This window comes from Python bivittatus, unplaced genomic scaffold, assembly GCF_059951505.1.
Source record: "Python bivittatus isolate LINGU-HERP-01145 unplaced genomic scaffold, Pbiv_v1 ctg000080_np1212, whole genome shotgun sequence".
NCBI classification, from domain to species: Eukaryota; Metazoa; Chordata; class Lepidosauria; order Squamata; family Pythonidae; genus Python; species Python bivittatus.
In genome coordinates this window covers 89,497,559-89,520,527 of record NW_028277035.1, presented here as the reverse complement: position 1 = coordinate 89,520,527, position 22,969 = coordinate 89,497,559, and the positions used below count along the sequence as shown (strand labels likewise).

General features: G+C 44.4%; 1 protein-coding gene across 1 annotated transcript; it reads right to left on the bottom strand.

Annotated features, from left to right (window-relative positions):
• Positions 1–1,336: 1,336 nt before the first annotated feature.
• Positions 1,337–22,365, bottom strand: TUBB (tubulin beta class I). The gene is made up of 4 exons (XM_007442559.4): positions 22,131–22,365; positions 7,293–7,401; positions 5,678–5,788; positions 1,337–4,027 (listed from the first exon to the last, which is right to left on the bottom strand). Exons 1-4 carry the CDS (start codon positions 22,185–22,187, stop codon positions 2,970–2,972), a joined length of 1,335 nt encoding a protein of 444 aa, XP_007442621.1. The 5' UTR covers positions 22,188–22,365; the 3' UTR covers positions 1,337–2,969.
• Between the last annotated feature and the right edge of the window lie 604 nt (positions 22,366–22,969).

Genomic DNA, 22,969 nt, shown 5'->3' with positions numbered 1-22,969 from the left:
CTGCATGGGCCTGGCCGTGGCAGCCTCTGTTCACCAGAAAAAAAATGCAACCCAGAAGATGTTTTTTCATACCCCTGAGCAGTCACAGGGTAGCTACGCTGAGCAGATCTTGACTGATCCCCACCTCAAAGCCAAGCAGGTTCTGACCTCTTTAGGACATGGTTGTGGGGTCAGCGGGAAATCTTGGGGCCGTAAACTAGACTGGGAAGTTGAAATAACCTGGAAGTAAGAGGAAACCTGCTTTATCATTGCTAAGACTCTGATGTGCCCATTAAGTCATCCAGAGTCGTCTTCACTTGAAGGAGACTCTGCTTTTAGGAGAGCAGAAGTTTTAGGCATTTCAGGCTTGTTATAAGTGAGCCTAAGTGGGCTATAGCTGAGTATTCAACCACCAGCTTTTGTGGGTAGAAGGCCTCTGGTCTTGGCCTCTCCCAGTGGGTTGAAAAAAGACTTTTCTTCTGAAATCCAGGTTTCTGCCAACACCGGCAGAAATAGATCAGAGCAAGGGACTCAATATAAATATCTGAAGATTAACTGAAATGCCAGTGGAGTTAATCAGGGCAGCAACCCGCTAAATCACCCAGCTTCTTCTGATAAATTGCTTCTAGAGCAGTGTTTCTCAACCTTCGCATCTTAAAGATATGTGGACTTCAACTCCCAGAATTCCATGTATCTTAAAAGTTGCCAAGGTTGAGAAATACTGTTCTAGAGAGTCCCACCACTCTTGAAGGTCTCCTGGCTGGCCAAAAAGGCTGATTTAACAAGGTGAGGACAGGAGAAAGCACTTAGTGCAAGCATGAATATAAATGGGACCTCAATGATTTTGGGGGCTTAATCTTTGGACACAGACCCCAATTTTAGGGGTATATATTCACAGCTTTGGGAATGGAGTAGCATGCTCCTTCATTTAAAAGTGATGTTGCATTGTTTAACGCATCGGTATTGTCTCCTCAGCGGTGGTTGACAAAGAACAGAAAGCACGTGTGGTTTTTCATGTAAAAAGGATAGCATCATCTCCTTTGGGCCCTCCCTGGCATTTTTCCATCTAAATAATTCTACCTCTGTAGCTGGTAATGTTTTCTAATCAACCTTTGCTGATCAAATTCCCAGATCTTGTTAAGCAGCCAATTCCAGAATCCGTGCATTCTTCCTCCCCTTTTGCTCCAACTGACTAGCTTTCCCAATCCCATCTACAGAGCTCGTTGCAATTTTTATATAACACAACCAAGGCCTTGCTCTGCCTGCCAGAATTAGAAAATGCCACTTTCTCGTTTTTTTAATGGATGAATGAGGGTCTTCCCACAAGGTCGATGATCAGATTCACTCAATGCAAAGAAAACATTAAAAAAAAAACTTTTATTTGTTCACAAGACTTTTCAAATATCAACAAACAGGGATTTTTAAAAGAAAAAGCAAAGAGAGCAAATGAGTGAAACAGGTGGGTAGAGAAGTTGGGGCACCAAGCAAGAGAATGAGAAAGGCGTGACAGAATTATGCCCTATTTTGGGGCAAAGAGCTTCGTAACTTATGCCCTTCAACTTAGCCACACTAACGCCATGTAGAAGGCCTCTCTATATGTGGTACTTGCTACAGCTTCAGCAACACATTGGCAGCTAACATCTGCAACAAGATGTTAAGTCATATATTATCAACTAAAACTGGATCCTGAATATTTCAATACCATCACGGGTAAGATAAACCCCACCCCATACATTGCCCCTTTGCACACCCAGGAACGTTTGGACTTCTTCCTGTTCTTTTGGAGCAGACATACCCTCAACACGTTATCTCTACACCTATTAAAATAAATTTTAAAAATTGGCACTTACATTGCACCTCCCCCCCTTCTGATGTATGGTTTTAATGGAATAGTTGCTTCTTTGAACAGTTACTTGTCCAAATTAATTCAATCACTTTGAATTAAGTGATGTTTCTTCATAGCATCTAATTGAATGGGGTGGAAGTGAACTTCCGTGTGGTGCATCTCTGCCCAGGATTGTTTCAACTATATTAAAACTCGCACTTAAAACATGCATGCACCATAATGGTCCAGAACTGACACCCATCCCTAGATACCTCCTTAGCTTCTCTGCCTCTATTGTTAAGACAAGTCTCAAATGTTGTTCAGTGCAAATGGACCACTTCTTTGGAACATGGAAGGAATTGTAGGACTGATTAGCAACTTTATCATCAACTAAGATTTGGAGTGAGATCAAAGCTAAAGTCTTTAAGAGAGCAAGATAGTGCATTGAGGCTGGATTGTACGTTTTTAGTTTTGGCAAGAGATGAAGCAGTGAGCAACATCCTTAGGTTTAGTCACAGATTTGAAACATGTCAACCCAGAGCGGGGTAGTTGGGAGGGATGGACAGATGGGACATGAACACTAATGAAAAATAAAAGCCAAGTCCAGCCCACGCAAGGGCTTTTCTGTTACAGATACAGAGGATGAATGCCATGAAGGCAAAGCCAGGATGATAACTGGAGCAACGTAACATTTGGCAGAAGAAAGACGAAGTGGTTCCATTTTTAAGACATCTGCTTTCCTCTAAACAAGTCTGCTCCAAACTGTCTACTTTCTTATCATAGCTGAAGGCCCTTGAGGTTGTAGTTTTACTTAAGTTGGCACAATGAACAGAGATATTGAAGGTTGGGGACTAATAAATACAGTAAGAATATGGGCAAAGAGGAAACTGCATCTTTTCCCATTGTCTCACACAGCCTTCCCATAACCCATTTTACTCGGCATCTGCCACAGGGTACTGCCACTACTAAAAAGTAATACATGTCAGAGCCAAGCCAGCTTTAAACCAGTTAGAGGATGCCCCGTAAGAAAAGTCTGAAAAGAGAGTTGACAGATTAGGTTTGAGAAGAAGGAAAAAGAAACAGAACATGGAGATGCAATTTTTTTTTTTAATTTTTATTTTGTGTGGTTTACTGAACAGGTGTTGAAAGGACGCAAGATTTAACCTCAAGCTTCTTCCTCTGCCTCTTCTCCAAAATCTTCCTCTTCCTCAGCTGTGGCATCCTGGTATTGTTGATATTCAGAGACGAGGTCGTTCATGTTGCTCTCCGCTTCTGTGAACTCCATCTCGTCCATGCCCTCGCCTGTGTACCAGTGTAGGAAAGCTTTACGGCGGAACATGGCTGTGAACTGCTCGGAGATGCGCTTGAAGAGCTCTTGGATGGCTGTGCTGTTGCCGATGAAGGTGACCGCCATTTTCAGGCCACGGGGAGGGATGTCGCATACGGCCGTCTTGACGTTGTTGGGGATCCATTCAACAAAGTAGCTGCTATTCTTGTTCTGTACGTTTAACATCTGTTCGTCCACCTCCTTCATGGACATACGGCCTCGGAAGACGGCTGCCACGGTTAAGTAGCGTCCATGGCGGGGATCGCAAGCTGCCATCATGTTCTTGGCATCAAAAACTTGCTGTGTTAACTCTGGAACTGTTAGGGCCCGGTACTGTTGGCTGCCACGGCTGGTCAAGGGAGCAAAGCCAGGCATGAAAAAATGGAGCCGAGGGAACGGAACCATGTTCACAGCAAGCTTGCGGAGATCGGCATTCAGCTGTCCGGGAAAACGGAGGCAGGTTGTTACGCCACTCATGGTGGCAGAGACCAGGTGGTTAAGATCCCCATAGGTTGGAGTGGTCAGCTTGAGAGTGCGGAAGCAGATGTCATAGAGGGCCTCGTTGTCAATGCAGTAGGTCTCATCCGTGTTCTCCACCAGCTGGTGGACTGAGAGGGTAGCATTGTAAGGCTCCACCACTGTATCAGAGACCTTGGGAGATGGCACCACGCTGAAAGTATTCATGATACGGTCAGGGTACTCTTCACGGATCTTGCTGATCAGTAAGGTGCCCATCCCAGAACCGGTTCCACCACCTAGAGAGTGGGTCAGCTGGAATCCTTGTAGGCAGTCACAACTCTCAGCTTCCTTCCTCACAACATCCAGGACTGAATCCACCAGCTCGGCACCTTCTGTATAATGACCTTTGGCCCAGTTGTTACCAGCTCCACTCTGGCCTGAAGGGTGCAGGAGAAGGTGGGAAATAAATCATTAAGTTGGGTTAGGAAGTCACCCTTCCCTTTGACTGCTAGCTACTTCTAGTGTCCTGGCCTTTCATGAAGATTATCTTCTTGAATGTGCAACACCAGTTCTTAAAACCCATCATAGGAGGAACACATCAAATCTTTTACACTCATTCACCTTGTATGACCCCAAGATCTCAGGTCCTGGGAATACAGCCATTTAAGATAGGGAAAAGTGACTGACTATGCACCATCACTCTTTGTTTGGTTTATCATACCAGACTCACCCGCTGCAGATTGTAAGCCATAGTTAATGGCTTAGCATGATGTGTGGTTGGTTCAGTAAATTAAGGCTAGGCAATTATGGTTTAGTGTGAACCCAGTTTGCTATCAGAAAGAGCCTACCACCATTCTTAGAGTTCTTGCTTCCAGTCAAGAAAATTTCTGACTTGACTGATTTAGAACCTGGCAAAGTATTAATGTAGATCTTGAAATTTGCCCATCTTTAGGATTTTTTTCCTCAGGCCAGCTGCTCAAAAGGGGTCTGTATATTGGACTTGCTCTCCAGCTGCAGCACTGAGCCAAGAAACAGAATTAACATGAAGTTCAAGGCAATATATGAGGGCCTTAGTTACCCAAGCCAAGTTCTACTCGTGTATTAGAATTCATCCTCCTTGCTCCTCCAGATCCACTATACAGACCCCTTTAGAGCAGAGCAGAGATAATTCATTTTGCTAGCATTCTCATCTGCAATGGATCAGAGAATATGGAAGAAACAAACAAACAAACAAACAAACAAAAGAGCTATTTCCACTCATCATTGAAAAATTTGTTTAGCACATTACTGGCCTTTCAAGGAAACTGAAGTCGAATTGCATTGTTGATTCCCTCTATCTACTCACCCAGCAAAAATGTTATAACACAGTTCATATACATCCCAAGGCTCTGTATCTCCCATTAGTTCACAGCATGGGGCATGTTAGGGTGGTCAAGTAGAAGCTCTTTTAATGGAGGCTTGACCCCAACCCTTTTCTAAGGGACTCTGATAAGTCCCTTAGAGGAGATGAGGGGTGGATAAATCACATGTTTTTTCCTCTATTCAAATTTCACTGGAAAGAGAATTCCCTAGGGAGCCTTGCCATTGAACAAAATTCTCTGAGTGCTCTCCAAATGTCTTGCGCTGCAATTCCATTTATCCTCAACCCAACACCGTCATGAAAATGATAGCCTAGCACATCTGGAGGGCATCAGTTTAGGGGTAAATGAACTAGGACAGCCTCCTCCAAATTGGTTGGGCTTCAATTCCCAAAATTCTTAGTGTGCTGGCTCAGGAATTCTGGGAGTTGAAGTTCACACAGCTGGAGGGGCCCAAAATTTGGAAGGCTAAACTAAGCATTCCCAAAGAAACAGCTATCCCAAGCTTGCCCTGAAAATACTTATCTTTGCCTGTCCTTCTCATCACATCAATGCTCTGTAAAGACCTATTCTTTTTGTCCTTCTATAGCAACATAAATTACCAACAGAGATTCCCAATTGTATAGAAGACGTTGGTTGTTGAAACCTAGACAGTCATACTCCTGTACTTTTCCCCATCAAATGTAGCTACAAATAGCAAAGGGTACAGGGAAAAAGGTCGCATCTTACCAAATACAAAGTTATCTGGTCGGAAGATCTGGCCAAAAGGACCAGACCTCACTGAGTCCATAGTTCCTGGCTCCAAATCGACCAAGATGGCACGTGGGACATATTTGCCACCTAAAGAAAGAAGCAAAGATTTAATGCACAGGTGTAAAAGAAAGTCCATTGCAGCAGTAAACTAAGGTTCCTCTGATGAAGGGCTATAACCAAGTTGCAGTTTGGTTCTAGCTCTCCTGTAGCTGCCTTGGCCTAACTGTTCGACTTCAAATGAGAGGCCAAGTGTTGGTAAGGCAGTCAATGAATTAAGACGTCGGACATTCCTTATACGTAGGATGGATGGGAGGAACACAGAAGAGGGTAGCAGAAATTCAAAAAAAGGGAGAGAAAGAAAAGAAGCAAGTCTCAAAACAGTATTAAGAATGTTATAAAATAGTCATCTTTCTAATACATGTTGGTGTGAGACTAGGCTGAAGCTGCCATAACCTGAAAATGAAGCAGGCATGTAAGCAGAGAGGACAAAAGCCAGGAAACTTATCTATGAGATCCCTTCAGGGAGGTAGATAAGAAGGAAGCAAGTCGTTAAGGAAAAAACAAAGGACCTGAACCAGAAAGAGGAAGTTGGGCCTGAGCACATGGAAGCCCTAACCCCAATCCCATCAACTTGTAAATCAACCCAGCAAGGACTTTTGGGGATGAAAGGGGTCCCAAAGCCCACCCACTCTGAGTCATCTGAGTCATCTTTGGATCCAGACTTGGCGGCTTCGTCCTTCTAGCTAGTGCCTGGCGGCCTAACTGGGAAGGACTTGGGTAAGTGTGGATGAGCGCGCATGTGTGTATGAGAAACAGCAAATGTACCTTGCAACCAGTAAAGTTTTGCTGTTAAATTCACTGGGTCTCCATGTATTCCGAAGAACCTCTTGTCCCTCAGTGTTCAGTTGGAAGTGATGTGTGTATCCCTAATTATTTCCCAGCTGTTGACCAGGGCTGTGTGTCTGTCTGCTCCAGCCGCATCTATCTGGAAAACCCAGGTAGAAAGCAAGGGGGGCGGACAAGATTCGTGTGCCTCAACAGGCTGTGAGTGTGTGAGTGAGTGACCATAAGCCGAACCTGGGAGCAGCGTGTGTAACATTGGTGTAAACCTTTCTCAATTCAATTCATTAGGTCAGGGTTTCTCAACCGTGGCAACTTGAAGATGTGCGGACTTCAACTCCCAGATTATATGCTGGCTGGGGAATTCTGGGAATTGAAGTCCACAAGTCTTCAAGTTGCCAAGGTTGAGAAACCCTATATTAGGTTATCTTTGTAGGGTAAGACCAAGTATAATCTTGAGACTGGCTTTTTAATCTAATTAGAAATAAGAACTAAAAACTTAACTTTTAAGTTCAAATAATGAATGTTGAGATTCTTAGTAAGCTCAGACTATGTAATTCCCTGCATATATACTTATTTCTATATTCTTCTTACATTCCATTTTAATACATGAGGACACAACAGAAGGAATGATACTAGAGGAAACAATGAGGAACTTCAACAAGGGTTCCTATCTATTTGTTGGAAAACATTTGGATCAAAGCATACCAGCACAGTGACAGAGGAGGAGGAAGAGGAGAGAAAGCCTTACCAGTGGCCTCGTTGTAGTAAACACTGATGCGATCAAGCTGCAGATCACTGTCACCATGGTAAGTTCCAGTGGGATCAATTCCATGTTCATCACTGATCACCTCCCAGAACTTCCCAGGATAAATAAAAAGAGAAAGACTTTGGTTAGGATGAAAAAGAGAAGCCACGTGCTCTAGCAGCACAGAACTCATTTACAAAGGGGAATATGGTTTTTTTCTCCCTTCCCATGTTACATGCCAAATTTTCCATTCTTAGAGTAAGAGACGTACATTCTTGGAAAAATCAGACAACACATTTATCTGTGCGACACTGAGAGACATACCTTTAAGTCACAAGTAGGTATCCTGAGCCAAGCCTTCTCCAACTTGATATCCCTTTGTGGTAGACTACATCCCCTAATGCCTGGTCACTTAGCAAGAGTGGCTATCAGAAAGATCTGGACAGTATATAGCTATCTCAGAGCATCTCGAGAGACTTTATATATTCTGTGCTGCTACCCAATTAATCATAAAAACTGCTTAAATTTATACATGGTTAAATCATTTTGGACACAGAGAGAACAAGGAAGCTGTGAAGAGATGGCATGTATGCTTTCCATTCAGAAGGCCCCATCTTTAAATGCTTGGTATCTCCAGTATGAAAGGAGGAACCAAATCCACAAAATAGGAGACATCTCTACCCTGACTAGAAACCACCACCCTTCCTTAATCTGGTACCTTGCAGCTGTGATGGGATTTCTAGCCAGCACAGCCCTGTTGGCATGAAATTCTGAGGGTGATGAACCATCTGGAGAACAACAGACCAACACAATGAGGCCATTTTCTCTGAAAAGCACCCTGAAGAGAGGTCTCCCCTTCTGAGAGGGACAGGGTGGGAGAAAAGACAAGAATCTCTTTCCTGGGACTGAGATTTTTCCAAGTCACATCTTTGGGTAGGGCATAGTCCTAATTGTACGCAGCACCTTTGAGCCAGGAGCTCTGCATCCTCAATGGCAAGAAGAGTGAATTCAACCCATGCTCAGAATTCATCGCTATCCCTTAACAGTTCCCATGCTGGAACCTGGGCCTCGTAAGTGGACTTCAGGGCTCAGCTGCCATCCAACCAAGACTTGGACATATAATTATGGAGGAAAAAACCCCCCCATGAATGGAAGTGAGAAGGATTTATGCCTATTTTAAAAGGCCCAATTCTGCATCCTTCCATCCTAAGGCGCCAATTATTTTCACACTAATCACAGTCCCCTTTTTTAAAGCAGCAGCCAAGCTTCCCTCTCAAAGGACAGAGGAGGTGACTAAGCAGCTGTAGCAACCAATACAAGTAGGCTTTGTTCTCCTGAAGCCTAGCCTTCATAAAGCAGCTCTTAGCTGCAGTGTCATTGTGTCTGTTGGCCTTTCTCCTCACTTGGCCACGGAAAGTCCATCTTACAGGTGCAGACCACATCTCCCACCATCCCATCTTTAGAAAAGAACCTTTCCCTGCTTATTCATCAGAGAGCTTTTTCCACCCCCAAGAAGATCCTGATAGATCTGCCGGGATCCCTAAGCAGGACCAAAGCCTTATTTGAAATGCTCTCTTATCACTCTCTCCTGTGAATTATATGAGATAAGGAATGACCCCAATCTCTTGGCCTTTAAGAATGTCTGGAAGACTGTCCTTTTCTGAAGATTACTTTGGCACTGATAGCAGAAGGGCTTCCCTAAAGTAGCTTGTACATAGTTTTGTTTTTATTGATTCTGTTTGTTCTACTTTGTTTTGATTGAAAACTGCCTTGAGTCTTAAGAAGTAGGTGGTATTCAAACATTTGTATAAATAAATGAATAAATATCTATATATCAGAACAAGGCAGGCCAGAACTTCTCAACTTACATCAGGGTTCATGAGGATGTAAGCTCATTTAGTTCCAAATGTCCAGAGGCCAGACTGCTAAACCTTGCCTTGGAAAAGAGGCCCCCAGTTTCTTTGGCTGATGCCAGAAAGGAAAATTTGGGATTCTGAGAGCAGAAAATAGCTGCCTATTCACAAAATGGGTGCCATTTATATGGTGATCCATCACAAAACAATACAAACTGGTGATATTGCTCTAGTGTTCTTGATTGTGTCTTCATCCATTCTAAGATTATCCTCCCCCCACCCCCTTTCTTGGGGAAGAGGTCATGAGTCTTAACTACTAGACTATTGTTTTTATTTCCTAAGGATATCTGTGGAGCGTACAAGGAACCCAGAGGTATTCTAAACAATGCTAAAGGCTAATGCTTATACTCTGTTTCTTGTTATGATGGTTAAGGTGTTCATGGACCTCAGGTTGGGGATCTCAGCCTTGGAACAATCCCAGGAGATGACATATTGCAAGGAAGGGACGGTCTCTTGAGGCAACTTGTCCATCAGTTGTAATCTCCCTTCAGAAACTGGACATTTCTAAATGAAGTTAAGATTGCACAAGTTCTACCCAACAGTCCATGATTCTCACTCACTCATTTTCCACAGCCTTAGCTGCACTGCTTATTAAAATAAGTTAACACCCAACACCTTTGACTATTCCCCAACCCCCGCCCCACGCACATACAATATTTCTATCAGCCAATTAAGCCAACTACAGCAATGAAACTAACTAACTTGACTGTCAACTAACTTGACAACCATCGTAACGGGCAACATGTTTTTGGATCCTTAGGAAGAGATGCTACAAGCTAGCTAGCTAGCTAGCTAGCTAGCTATTGATTTAATTCAAGAGTTAGTTATTGATTTAACAGGTTTTTGCCTTAGCATATTGTGCAAATCCAGCTCCAGTTTTTAATAAACCCAAGTGACTTAACATGTTCCATAATATGCTAAATTATAAAAGCTTAGCATGGTACATGAACTAATTAATATACTCAGGCAGAGAACAAGGTACCTGGTGTCCTTCCTACTCTTGGGACATAGTGACTAGAGTAATATTCCTTGCTAAGTATCCACCATAGTTTAAAAAAAAAAAAACCACCAATGGCAGCATTTACATAATTGTTGTTCAGTCAAGTCGTGTCCGACTCTCCGTGACCCCATGAACCATATCGTGCCAGGCCTTCCTGTCCTTATTTACATAATACACAAAATAAATCACATTTTGGCTTAGAACAATGTGTGAGGCCAGTCTATGTATGCACATTAAACGCACAGTAACTATATGCTTGATCTCCTTAACCTACCAAAAATATGCTCTTTAAATAGCTCCTCTCTTTGGAGAGTGAATGGAAAGGTGGTTCTCACCAACCTACCAGCTTTTATTCCATGGATCACTTGTATCTGGTCTTTGGAGATAAACTCCCCACAAGGGATTATTAAAGCTCTGATTAAGCCAGAATTCCCAAGATCCACAGCAAGAGAAAAAAAGAGCAGTGATGAGGTATCTTATGGGACTGAGGCAGGCCGAGAGCCAAGATGCTCCAAGATAGAAGAAGCAACTTCTGGAAAGCTACATCCCATTATAAATAGTGCCAGGTTGGTCCACTCTTTTAAAAATAGAGTGCTAACAAATAGAGGAACTCATAGTAACTTTGCATAAAGCTTCCACCAAACCTCTTCCAGAAGGCCGGTGCTTCACTGAAGTTGAGGAGAAACCACTGAGCTTATGGCCACCAATGGGCCTGCTCCATTGCTACCTCCTCCAGACTCCTGGCCTAGTTGGCTTCAATCTTTAAAAGATCCTTGAGAGTAAAAAAAATGGGCAGCTGATATGTTGAAAGACTCTAGTACCATCTCCATTTGCAAGAATACCTGAGGGCCACACATGGACTCCTTCAGCATTTGAAATGGCAGTAGCTACAGTGCGGTGCTTTGTCTGAAGGTGGGTCCATCACTTCAGAAAAAGATGAAGATCAACCAAGGGTGGGTATAGAGCATCCTTAGTCAGGAAGGGTTTAACTCTGGGCAGGTAATTCTTCCAAAGCACAACTGCTATGTTCTGCATTGAGCAAGGATATTAATGTTTGACACTTCCTGACTCATCTTCATGTAGGCAAATGGCTTCCGCCCTCTTTCCTACTGAGGGAAACAGCAAAAGTTTTGTAATTCTGCTCTGCAGCTATTCAGACAAAACAGCTTGTACAACTGAGAAAGAGAAAAGGAATCCTGTCGATCATTCCTGGGGAGATGAAAAGCAGATGGAAGACTTTTCTGTATTTCACTTCAAACAAGCATTTTTAAATAGGCCAAGATACCTAATTAAAACATCTAGAATTTGACCCAAGCAGGATATTTTTTTAGAGGCTTCTGCTGACTAAGGATTGTAGGAGCTGAAGTTCAGTAAATTTGGGAGAGAACAGATTGGGGAAGTTACTCTAGAAACTTCGAATTTAGTCTGCATCATACTTCTGTATGCCTCCTTTAATAGAGGATACATAAAGATTCAGGGAGCTAAAAACACCCATTTCCAACCTAGGGTCTCTGTTGGCTTGAAATTATAATATAATAAATATAATCCCAGAATGAAGGGAATCTGGTCTTAATGTTCCAATTTCCCCAAGAGTGTAGAGATAATTATTTAATTCTGCACGGTCAGCATCGATTGCAGAGATGGGCATGCAGCTGAAGAAAATGCTAAGAATCCAGAAGCAACTATGGGCCTGAAATATTTTCCAAAGCTAGAATGAAATTGCAAGCAGTTACAACTTAGGCAGACATTCATATCGTCTGTATTAATGTGCTATTTCCTCTATCCATAGATCAGCTCACCCATACCTCTGGTAAGTGTCCAATCTTATCTATTTAAAGAAGATGAGTCACCTCATCCTAAGCTGGCTCTATGGGCTAAAGTGCAGAGACCCTCGGAGAACAAGAGTTGGCAATGACATGTTAGCTTAACAATCAGCAGTGCTAGTTGTGTGTATGTGTATAGCCCAGATCCCTCCTTTCACAGTTCCTTTTAAATAACACTGAAGCAACTGGATCCAAGGGGAAGAAGTTGCTGTATAAACCTATCCATACTCTGTGATTAACAGGGAGGAAGCAAGAAGTCGCCTAAGTCTCCAGAGGGATCCATCTCAACATCTAGGAAAATAACCTCTTTTCCACTTTTTAGGCCATGCCTATCAGTGGTGAGGAAAAAAAACATTCCAAGCATTTTTCTAGAATTAGTAATGGTTGCCTTAGAGGACATTGGGCTCCATGACCAGCCTCCATTCATCCATGCCCTTCTGTCCCTCAAAGGAACTTTCTACAAAGACAGCTACTTAGAAGGAAAATAGCAATTTCTGGAAGGATTAGTTTTGCTTCTTGCAGCTGAAAGAGCAAAGAATTTTGAGGTATCTGAAAGGCAAAACTAACTTAATAATGCCCTATGGAATATGTTGTCTTTGAGATGCCAAAACACTCTTAGAGAGTTCATACAAACTTTAACTTAACCTTGAAGAACAGCATGACTAAAATGTTTTAGCCTGTAATTGTTGGCCTGTGTAAAATCTAGTTACTTAATGATAAAGTATCTGCCCAGACAATCCTTTCCAAGGAGAAGACACTAATTTCAGACAACACTACAGGGACCTTTACATGACTGGTGCCTTCTAAGTTTAGAGAAAGGCAATCAGTCAAGGAGACCAGCCTAAGACTGGAGGTTTCCAGTCTAGTTCATAGCATGTCTTCTGACTCCAACCCACTTTCTCCACTCTTAATACACACTACTTTCCTCCTTATACAAGCAGGCAAAGAGGTGCAAATGTCTTAGGGGCTATAGACAATTTGGAATGTTCAGACCATGTGATGGTCTGACTTTTTCAAAATGCCTGCCAAGGACTGTCTGTTTCTTCACAAAATGGCTGCCATAGCAAACATCACTGTCACAAAACACCCATTTATCAGAAGGCAAACGGGTGAAATTTGTTCCCACAACTCCTTGAAGATATTCTTCATCATACCTCCTTACTTTTTTTTGCATATTTCTGGGCAGGCAGATACACTCCTGCACGTAATGTTTGCACTGCACTGTTGCCACTCAACATTTTTATTTTCTAGGAATGCCTCTGGGACAGTGTGGTGTCCCCAAACCTTCTTGAAAATGAAGATGTCAGTAATGCTTGGTTTACAACTAACTGTTTTTCATTAAAAGAATCTGGAACAAATATTGAGAACTAGGGAGGACGAGGAAATATGTAGGCACCACATATTTATGTGGTGAAGAAAGATTTATTGGCACTATAACGCCCTCAGATATGCCTTGCCCCTTGGCAAAAAATTCCTCTCCCTCAATTAAATTGCGCAGTCCTCTTCTGAAATCACTTCATCCATGAAGCCAAACAATAAAAGAAGAAGGGAACATTTAAGCAAATCCCCAAAGCTACTCACTCTGGAAAAGAAAGTGTTTAAGTACTTTTCAACCACTGGCTGGACAGGAAGGAGTCAGCAAGCAAAATCAATGGACAAGCAAAAGCTGAAGCCCCTGTTAAAAAGCCACAGCAGATCCAGGCGTGTTCCCCCTCCCTGCCCACAAAGTGTATGGCAGTCTCATAACAAAGACCCTCCTCCTTTAGATGGCCCCAACCTGATGTCCTCCAGATAACTGAGACTTTCAACTCACCAAATACTGGGAATGTGTTAATCCCCTAATACCAGATTGGTGAAGGCTGAACCAGTGTACTCAGGAAAATATAAAGGATTGATGCAAATGCAACTCTAACTAGTTCCAACCTCCCCTCAGGAGATGGCCTTGCACCTGTCCCCTTTCTCTCTATATATGCGGATTAAACAACCAACCTACTCAACAAAGCTTTTAAAGAATCTCCTTCAATGTAAGGGACTCTTCGTAATTTCATGAACGTGTCCATATAGTTTTGTGGGTGACAGTACAGATATTGTTTCTTATTGCCTTCATCTGACTTTTTTTTTTTCCAACTTTCCAATCTGGTTAACAGGCCAGGAGCTCCCTGGAGGTTTATGATCCAAGTACTTACCAGGTCTAGCCCTGATTAGATTCCAACCCCAGACAAGGCCAGATTCTTGAGATAATACAGGCAAGGGACAATTCCAATCAACTATTCTTTTCTTTGTGTGGGTCTTCCAAACTCTTGAAACCCACATTATGCACATGTCATCTCTAGAGTAATGTCATGTTGGTTAATATTTAACGTAAATTACCAATGCGGGTAGATGTTTATTCACAGAGGAATTCAATATCTTGTGAGTTGAAAGTTAATTTTCATCCATTCTTCCAATAGTTACTTGGGTCCAGAAAACCTGATCTAGAGGTTCACAAGCCCTCTGAGGCAGAGAAGGGGCAGGGGGAAGAGACAATGATCAGAAAATGCTCTTTTTGCCCACAAGCAAGAGCCCCTGCTAAATTTGGGAATCCAAACCAAAGTGTTCTAGAATGATAGTTTAAGATGTGTGTCAGACGAATAAAGCACACTGATTCTGTTGGGTGGCGAAGGTAAAAGTGTTGGAGATGTCTACCAGCAATATTTGGCAAGCTTCTGGTTGCCTAACTCTGGCTATGAGATTTACTTTATTTATTATTTATTTCCCTCTTTACATGCTTGTTCTCAAATGCAGCTTAATACACCTTACACAGCCATCCTTCCCTAATAAAAGTATCCGGAAGCTTCAGCTGGTCCAGAACACAGCCATGCGAGCTATTTTGGGGGCCCAAAGGACCCACGTAACATATTGCTCCACGAGCTGCACTGGGTACTGGTTTGCTTCCGGGTCCAATTCAAGGTGTTGGTTATCACCTTTAAAGCCCTACATGGCATGGGGCCAGGTTACCTGAGGGACTGCCTCTTCCCCACGACTTCAACCCATCCCACCCGATCACATGCTCCAGACCCTCTCGGCAAAAGAGCTCTGACTAGCGGGGTCCAGAAGGCGGGCCTTCTCTGCTGTAGCCCCCGCCCTTTGGAACATCTTGCCCCCAGAGGTGAGATTGGCCCCCACACTCCTGGCCTTTCAGAGGGATCTGAAGACCTGGCTCTACCATCTGGCCTAGGGCGAGGAGGGAAGTCATCAGGTGTGGGGTTGGCTGGCCCCCTAGAGGCCCGGCGTTGCTGCCTTGAACCATCAGCCGCCTGGATTTTTTCCTTTATTTTTTGTAAGTGTGTATATAGACCTTTAATTGTATATTTATTTATTGTTTTTAATGAGTTGTGAGCTGCCCGGAGTCCCCCATTGGGGGGAGATGGGCGGGGACAAATTTAATAAATAAGAACAAACAAACAAACAATTGGAAGATTATAGAACCTTTCCTTCAGCCTCAGTTCCCTATATGGATAGGAAAGGTGTACAATAAAATTCTAACGTTGTTTCTCAGAATGCAATTACAGACTTCTATAGAACTCAGAACCTTCATACAAGTGTATATCCCTCCTGCAGTTTTTACATTTCAAGACGGAGAGCTTGGGATAGTAAGAAATGCCCCTCCTTGCAAAACATAGCACTTAGCACTTAGGCTGTTCAGCACTTTGGCAGTACATTTGGAAAATGTGTGTTGCATACATTGGCAATTCTTTAAAGTAGCCACACCTTTTCCTGGGATGATGTGACAGCCTCTGTAGCTGCCAGATGATTCTGAGAAATGATGCAGCTGCTTTAAAGAGCTGGACATAGATGCTGCACTCATAGCCCACCCACCCCCATTCCAAAGCACCATTTTGGAATAGAATTCAAGGAACTGTACAGCCCCACCAGACACCCATTCATTCAGGCACAAATGGTAACTTTCTTTCATTGACAGTGTTGCTATGGAAGCAGGAGAGAAATCTGTCAATCAAGGACAGTTATCATGCAGTGAATTGATAAGGTTAATGATGTAGCGACTGTGGCTACTACATGGACGGTTAAAACTATTTCAAGACAGTATTCAGTACGGGTGTGCAAAATTCATGGATCCAAGTAAAGAATGTACCAGAGAAGTCAGAAATGTTCTATTTATCTCCAGAATACTCTGTTTCAGGTGCATTTTGATGGCTTTCAGAAGTAAATGTTCCTAACTGGAAGCGATTTACTGTCAGAAACTGCTAACCTTCTGCCAGAATGGCACAGTCCAGGAAGAAGTGTGGAGAGAAACTGCAGGTCCAGAACGTTCCTATCCTGGATCAATGAATTTTGCATATCCCTAACATTCAGTGTTTTAGGCTACAGGTTTTAGGCTACAGGCGTATTCCCTGCCAAAGTTTGCTTTTATCATAAATACTACATCATTCCAGATGTTGTTAAAATAGATCTGCCAGGAGTTCCAACCAGCATTACCAACTGCAAGAGATATTGGTAACTGAGTCAAATTCCATTTGGAGGGCACAAGTGTTCCACTCCACCTTATATTATGGTATGCAGACTGAAAAGGAACAGATTCGCCACTCCATATCAGCTGAAGCATCAGGAAGATAGCCACAGTATCTCCACCATTGCTTTAAAGAGGTATTAATGGGTTCAGTTGTGACAATTCTCAAATGAGTAATAAGTTCTTCAGCAGGCCCATTATCGTCATCACTACTACTATCAGGCCAAATCAATCCACTGCAGAATGAAGTTTTTCACTGAAGGTTATGGATTGTAATCTACCACACTGGTCCAGTGCAGGTGAGCAGATAGATGTTCTTCAACTTCCCGGTCTGGGGCTAAGAGGGAATGACTGGACCAAAGTCACCCAGCCTGCTTCCATGTTTAAGGAGAGACTGGAACCTGGGTCTCCCCACTTCTAGCCCAGCATTTTAACTTCACACTGGCTCTCGTAACTGCCACATTTTTTTCAGAAGTTCATTCAAGATGCTCAGAAGCGTATTAATATACCCCATCACCTTCCCAAAGTTTCCCGTTTTCTCTGAGGAAGTGAAAAAGCAATCGAAATTAAGTTCCTAGCACTGAATAAAGGGAGCAGGGATGTGGACACTCCTTCAGGTTCAAAATCCTATTCAGAGCTTGACAAGTCAGATGGGTTGCAGTAGGCTAGGCAAAACGCCAACTCAAAAACCCAATCTCTCCTTCTAGCCCCCAGAGCCAGTAAAACCTAGAGCACAATAAGGTTGAAGACAGCCAAAGGTGGTTGTGTGTGTGTGTGATGTATCATGACTCCTACCCCATGTTCTTTGCAGATTTTCTTTGGTCTAGTAACTTCCAAAGACTGAAACATGATCAATGGCATTCCCCAACACATCAAAAAGGAATGTGCCCTTTTCATAGAGATGTGGGAAGAGCAGAGCAGATTCTTCTAAACAGCAGACTTGGCTTCCAATGTCTCCCTTCCAGGTCTCAGAATCAATAGCCCATTGATAGCTGTCCAGCTTCTAGCATAACCACCTTGTCACTGACCTGAGCAACAAATGAGGTGACGGGGCACACTGGCCGCATATTAAAAAGACATTTTAAGGATTATAATGAAATATAGCTACCGTTCATTGAAATACTTATGTAGAAGTTTTACTTGGGTGTATTTATATGGGAATGTATACGCCCTGTATGCATTTCTTTTTTAGTTTTCTTTTTCCTTTCTATATAACTTCCTGTAAGGTTTTTTTTTTTAATTATTCAATGAATAAAAGCCAAAAAAAAAAAAAAAAGAAGAAGTTCGTTTGTTGTATGCTAATTTTAAAAATCCTCATTTGGTCCGAAGGACTTTATTTAGGAAGGATTATTTGTGCTGTAGTTTTAGAAACACAATCTTATATTCATAGGGATACATTATTTTGTCAAGGCAGATGATAATGGCATCATTCCTACAAGAAAAGCAGAGACAAAGCCCTCAAGTATTAAGATTCCTCCACAGTGTGTGGGCAAAGACAGCTGACAAACTGCAAGACAAAAATGTTGCACTATGTCTCTCAGAGCTGAATGCTTCCAACAGCCCCGATGTTTTTCCCAATGCAAACCACTTTGGCTTCACTTTGAAATGTTTTTACATTTGGCAACGGTCTTTGCACTATTTGCCAAAAGAAACTCATCTTGGCTATCCAGTTCTCCTATTTGCTGGCCAAACACACCCAAGACTGCAGATGCATAAATTTTTAAATACACGAGTGGGAAGGAAGGTGGGGGGTTGGGTCTAGCCCCACCCTGACTGCAGATCTAATCAGGAAAGAAACCGCACGCAGACAGACACAGGACCCAAAAGCCGACACACACAACTGGAATGCGTACAGATTCCAAAGCAAGGAATTGCACAAAGGAGCAGCGGGAGGTTTTTTGTTTGAAAGGCAAAGGATCGGGGGGATGGGGATTATAAGATGTCTTTAAAAAAAAAATGATGCTCCTCATTATCTAAGGGAAAGACTCCGGCTCAGTTAGATGAGTGTGGTTTTAATTCATCAGGTGCCAGCAGAAGGCTGCAGACACACCCTCCCGCATACTGTAGCGTGTACCGCAACGTAGGTCATGTAGAGGTGAACAGGGTGGGGCAGCTGGGAAGGACCAGATGCCGGATTAGCACAGATGGATCCTGGAGTACATCTGAAAGACTGTAGCCTTCTAGGAACAATGCAGCATTTTGGAAAAGGAGTAATTACCCCTTACAATGATTTTTGTTCCTTTTTCCCAAACAACATATGCACCACAGGAGAGTTTACCAGGAAAAGAAAGAGTAAAAGCATACAGGTCCACAAGCCAACTCAACCAACTGTAGGATTCTCGTTTCTAGTTGTATCCCTATCATTTACCATAAAAACTCTGCACGTGCTGAATTATCTTTACTGCTCATGAGTCAGTCTGCAATCTCCTATTCCATCATGTCTAAAATTATGGCATGACTGATGAGGGCAGAAGGATGGGTTACCATGGAGGAGCAGGACAGCTTTTTCTGGGGACGAATTCTAAGGGAAGAAAGCCAGTTTTAATTCCTGCCATAAGGATACCGGTGAATATTCTTCTCCAATCTTTTGACTGAAATAGCACAATGGAGAAAAAAACTCAGCACTGACTCATTACAATGGACGCCCCAGTGGTCTACTTCATACAATGTCCTAACTTTAACAAGGGCTTAGCATGTTGCAGAAACCCACCTACACTAAGTATATGGGGTAATGTGAATACCAAGAAGATTCTCAAGAGTGGCAACTTGCAACAGTTACTTTGACCTCTCCAAGCTTTTTCTTTTAAGGCCTCGCTGTGCATACAGCCTGCCTTTCAACATGGAGATAAACCAATCAGAATCCCTTGCTTATTCAGAGAGAGATTTGAACTATTAAAAAAAACAAGTTTTTTGTTAAGGTTTTTTTTTTTAAGTTTTTATACTGCTTCAGCACTTTGACGGTTCATTATGTGAAAGTCCCAAAGATATTAATAAAGACACAGTGCATCTATGCTGGGGGGTGGGAACATGGTGGGCACTGACAACATTTCTAGCTCTGATCTTCCAGACACACCTCTTAAGCCCTGGCTGTTCAGCTAGCATGCAAGTAAGCTTTCATCTGCAGGCTCGCCTACTTTGAAGTAGACCTATTCATTTTTACAGGCTAATCGAGGGGAGCAACTGGATGACTTCAACAGCTTTGTGTAAGGCTTTCCTATAACCTGGATTCAAGCTAGCTGTCTGCACATGACAGGAGACTGGCGGGACCAGGCTCCGCGGCTTGGGAGGCCACCCTCGGGTCTTAAGCAAGTCAAAAAAGGAGAAGGTGTATTCTATAAAAGAACAGAGTCTGGAATTAAAAACGCGGCCCTCCACCTCGGCCACGCCGCTGCTACAAAAGGCTGCGCGGCCGCCCCCGCCTCCTTCTGCTTCAGTCCCACCCAAGCAGCAGCCATTACGCGCGCGCCCGTCTCTGCAGCTGCTGGAGCCGAGCAGGGGGAAGAAGCGCAACGCCCGGGCGGGAAGGAGGGCAGCCGGAGAGCGAAGGGGCGCTCGGACAGACCGACCGACCGGGCGCGGAGGGAGAGACAGAGAAGGGACGCGAGCGCGCCCGGCGGCCACGTGCTCCCCTGCCCGCACACAAAGGCGGCTGGAAAATGGTGGGCGGGCTAAAAAGGGGACGGGAGATTCGGCGCCAGTCACGGCATTTGCTCTGCAGCGGAGTAAAACAGGGGATTTTTAAAACACGAAATACTGCGCTCATCTAGCTGTGAAAGCCAGCTATCCCCAACGTGGCGCCCCTCAGATGCTCTGGACTCCAGCGCCCATCAACCTCCCCGCCCAAAGCATCCTGCAGATGAGGGATGGGGCGGAAGGCCAAGATGTCCGAAAATCGTTAAAGGATTTTTCGCTACGAGGATTTCCCTTTCAAAACGACCTCTCTCTCTGCAGCCTTTCGGGCCTGCGGTTGCAACAAAATTACAGGAGTACAGCCGCGCTCCCCCCCCTTTTCCGGCGAATCAAAGGTTACGCGCTGAACTGAGCGAGGCGCGGCTCCCGCGTTTAGCGTCGATGGCGCTCGAGGAGTTTGTGGCGAGCCTGGATACAGTGTCAAGTAGGAAGCGTGCAACAAGGGGGCAGGCAGGGTCTCCTGGCACTGACGCCCCCCTCCCCATATAAAGGAGGGGAAAAGATTTGCCCGGCCAGGAAGGCGGTTTTGTCCCTCGTAACGCAAATGCCGTCTGGGTGGGAAGAGATCCGTTGCGGCTGCTCTGAAACCCGGTCAAGATACTCCAACAGAAGGCCGGGCCCTCCTTGTGGTATTTATGGAGTAGAGATTTTGAAAGGCAGTTTTATTTAGGCAGTGCAGGCAAATTACGGCTTTTCAGAAAGCCGGTCCAGCCCTTTCAAGGAACCCCTTTAAACACGTACCCCGGGGTTAAGTTTAAAATGGGGGAGCGCCTGGCGGGACTTACTCCCGAGTAAGTCTACGCAGGCTTCCGCTACACGCCTGCAAGCCTATTCGTGCTTACTAGGAAACGGACCCCATTGCTCTTAGAGACAGCCGTGCTTCTGGCCGAAAGCCCCTCGGACCCTCTAATTTCCCGATCCGACCTCTAAGACGGATCAGGAAACCAGGGCGGGGCACGGGGAAAAAAAGGATCGGCCGCGTTGGCGGAGACCATCCCAGGGACCGAAACCCGCCCAGAGGAAACTGGGTTCGCTCGTACGAAACGGCGCCCTTCGATTTAGGCAAGGGAGTCAACACCCTGTCTGGAAATCCTCCCCGCCTTTTTCTCCGGCTGCGTGACCTCAATTTAGAGCCCGCTGCCCCACTTCGCTCGTCTTCAATACACACATCTTGGGATACACGCGGCCCAACTAAGAGGAACAGAGCCCGCCCTCCCCGTCCCGGCGCTAAAAACAGCACGGCTTTTGTTCTCGTTTCTCGCTCTATCCAGAGAGATTTCAAAATTGCACTTCCTCCCCGCAGCCGCTTTGGCGCTAGAATTGACACGCTACGTCGGATTAGCTGGCGGGCATTTGGCCACCCCTCCCCCGGCTCGCAAAGGGAAGAGAGCGGTCCCCGGGGAGAGCTCCGCCGTAGGGTCTAATCTCGCTCCTTTCTAAATCGCAGCATGTATTTCAAAAAAGGGAGGACGAACAATCGTACACGTTAGAAAGAGGCGGCCCCCTCCTTTTAGAAGGAAAATCAGGAAGGTGGTTTCGGCGGGGAGAGGGGAGCAGCCTCCTGCCCCCATCTTTTTCCGCTCGGACAATGGCCGTATCTAGAGGCGCTCCCTTTATAGAAAAAGGAAGCACCGCCGTTAGCAGGCTTTGATCGTGATCACACCCGGGTCTGAAACAGCGATTAAACAAAAGGCTCTCCCGCAGCCCTGGTTTCAAAATTAAACGCAGCCATGTGCTTCTCCCCAAGGGAGCATTTCCGTTTTGCCACCGTGGCAATGGATGCGAAGCAACATGGCACATAATTTATGTCGCTCCAGATCTTGCTTCCCGCCTCCCGGTATTTTTCATCTTTACCATATTAAGGTAACGCTCCGTCCGCAAGGGGAAAAACAAAATTGCCAGCCTCACCTTTGCTCCGATCTGGTTACCACATTGCCCAGCTTGAATGTGTACGATTTCCCTCATTTTGCCTGCCTCAATGCCTCGCCCCGCACTTCTGCTTTTAAAAAGATTGCGCTAGACCAACGCCGCTGCTCCTTTAAGTACAGAACGTTGCGGAGCTCAAGGTTCTCTTCTCCGAACGTGGCGGCAAGAGCTAAACGTTCTAAAGCGGTAGCGGGGTAGCCTGCGGAGAAGCAGACAAAGCTTTTATAAACTGGCGGTCGGCTCGCGCTCTGATTGGTCGAAAGGGATCAGGAGCGCTTGCTGATAGGGCAGGGGCAGTAAGAGCCACGTGGTAAAAGGGGGAAGGCAGAGTTGGGGTGTGGTAGCTGATAGAAGGGGGAGACTGATGGAAATTGCGATTTTTCTTTTCTTCTTTTTTTTGTGGATGTGATAAAATGAGAAGGGGCGTTGGAAAGCTGTCTAGTGGCCGAGAAATGATAAAACAGGATCGTGCGTCCTCCGCATTACTACGACACGAGCTCTCGTACGCTTTTATGCTGCAGTCTTCGATGCATGATTCTGTCTTGCTACACCCACAATACTCTGAGTCCAGGCAGATGGGTACAAATGCATGCACTATAGTGACTTAATTTTTAAAAGGCTTCGAAGTGGTGTGTTTTAGCTCCAAAATGTCTAGCTAGCTGAACGCTCTCCCTTGTAGCCTATATCAGCAATAGGGAGGTGTCTTACAGTGTCTGAGCAGGATTTAGTTTGGTACCTTCCCCCCACCCAGGGTATTTATTTAACCTGGAAAAACGTTAATGCATTATTCCTTGGGCAGACACTAAGGGTTACCGTGGAAA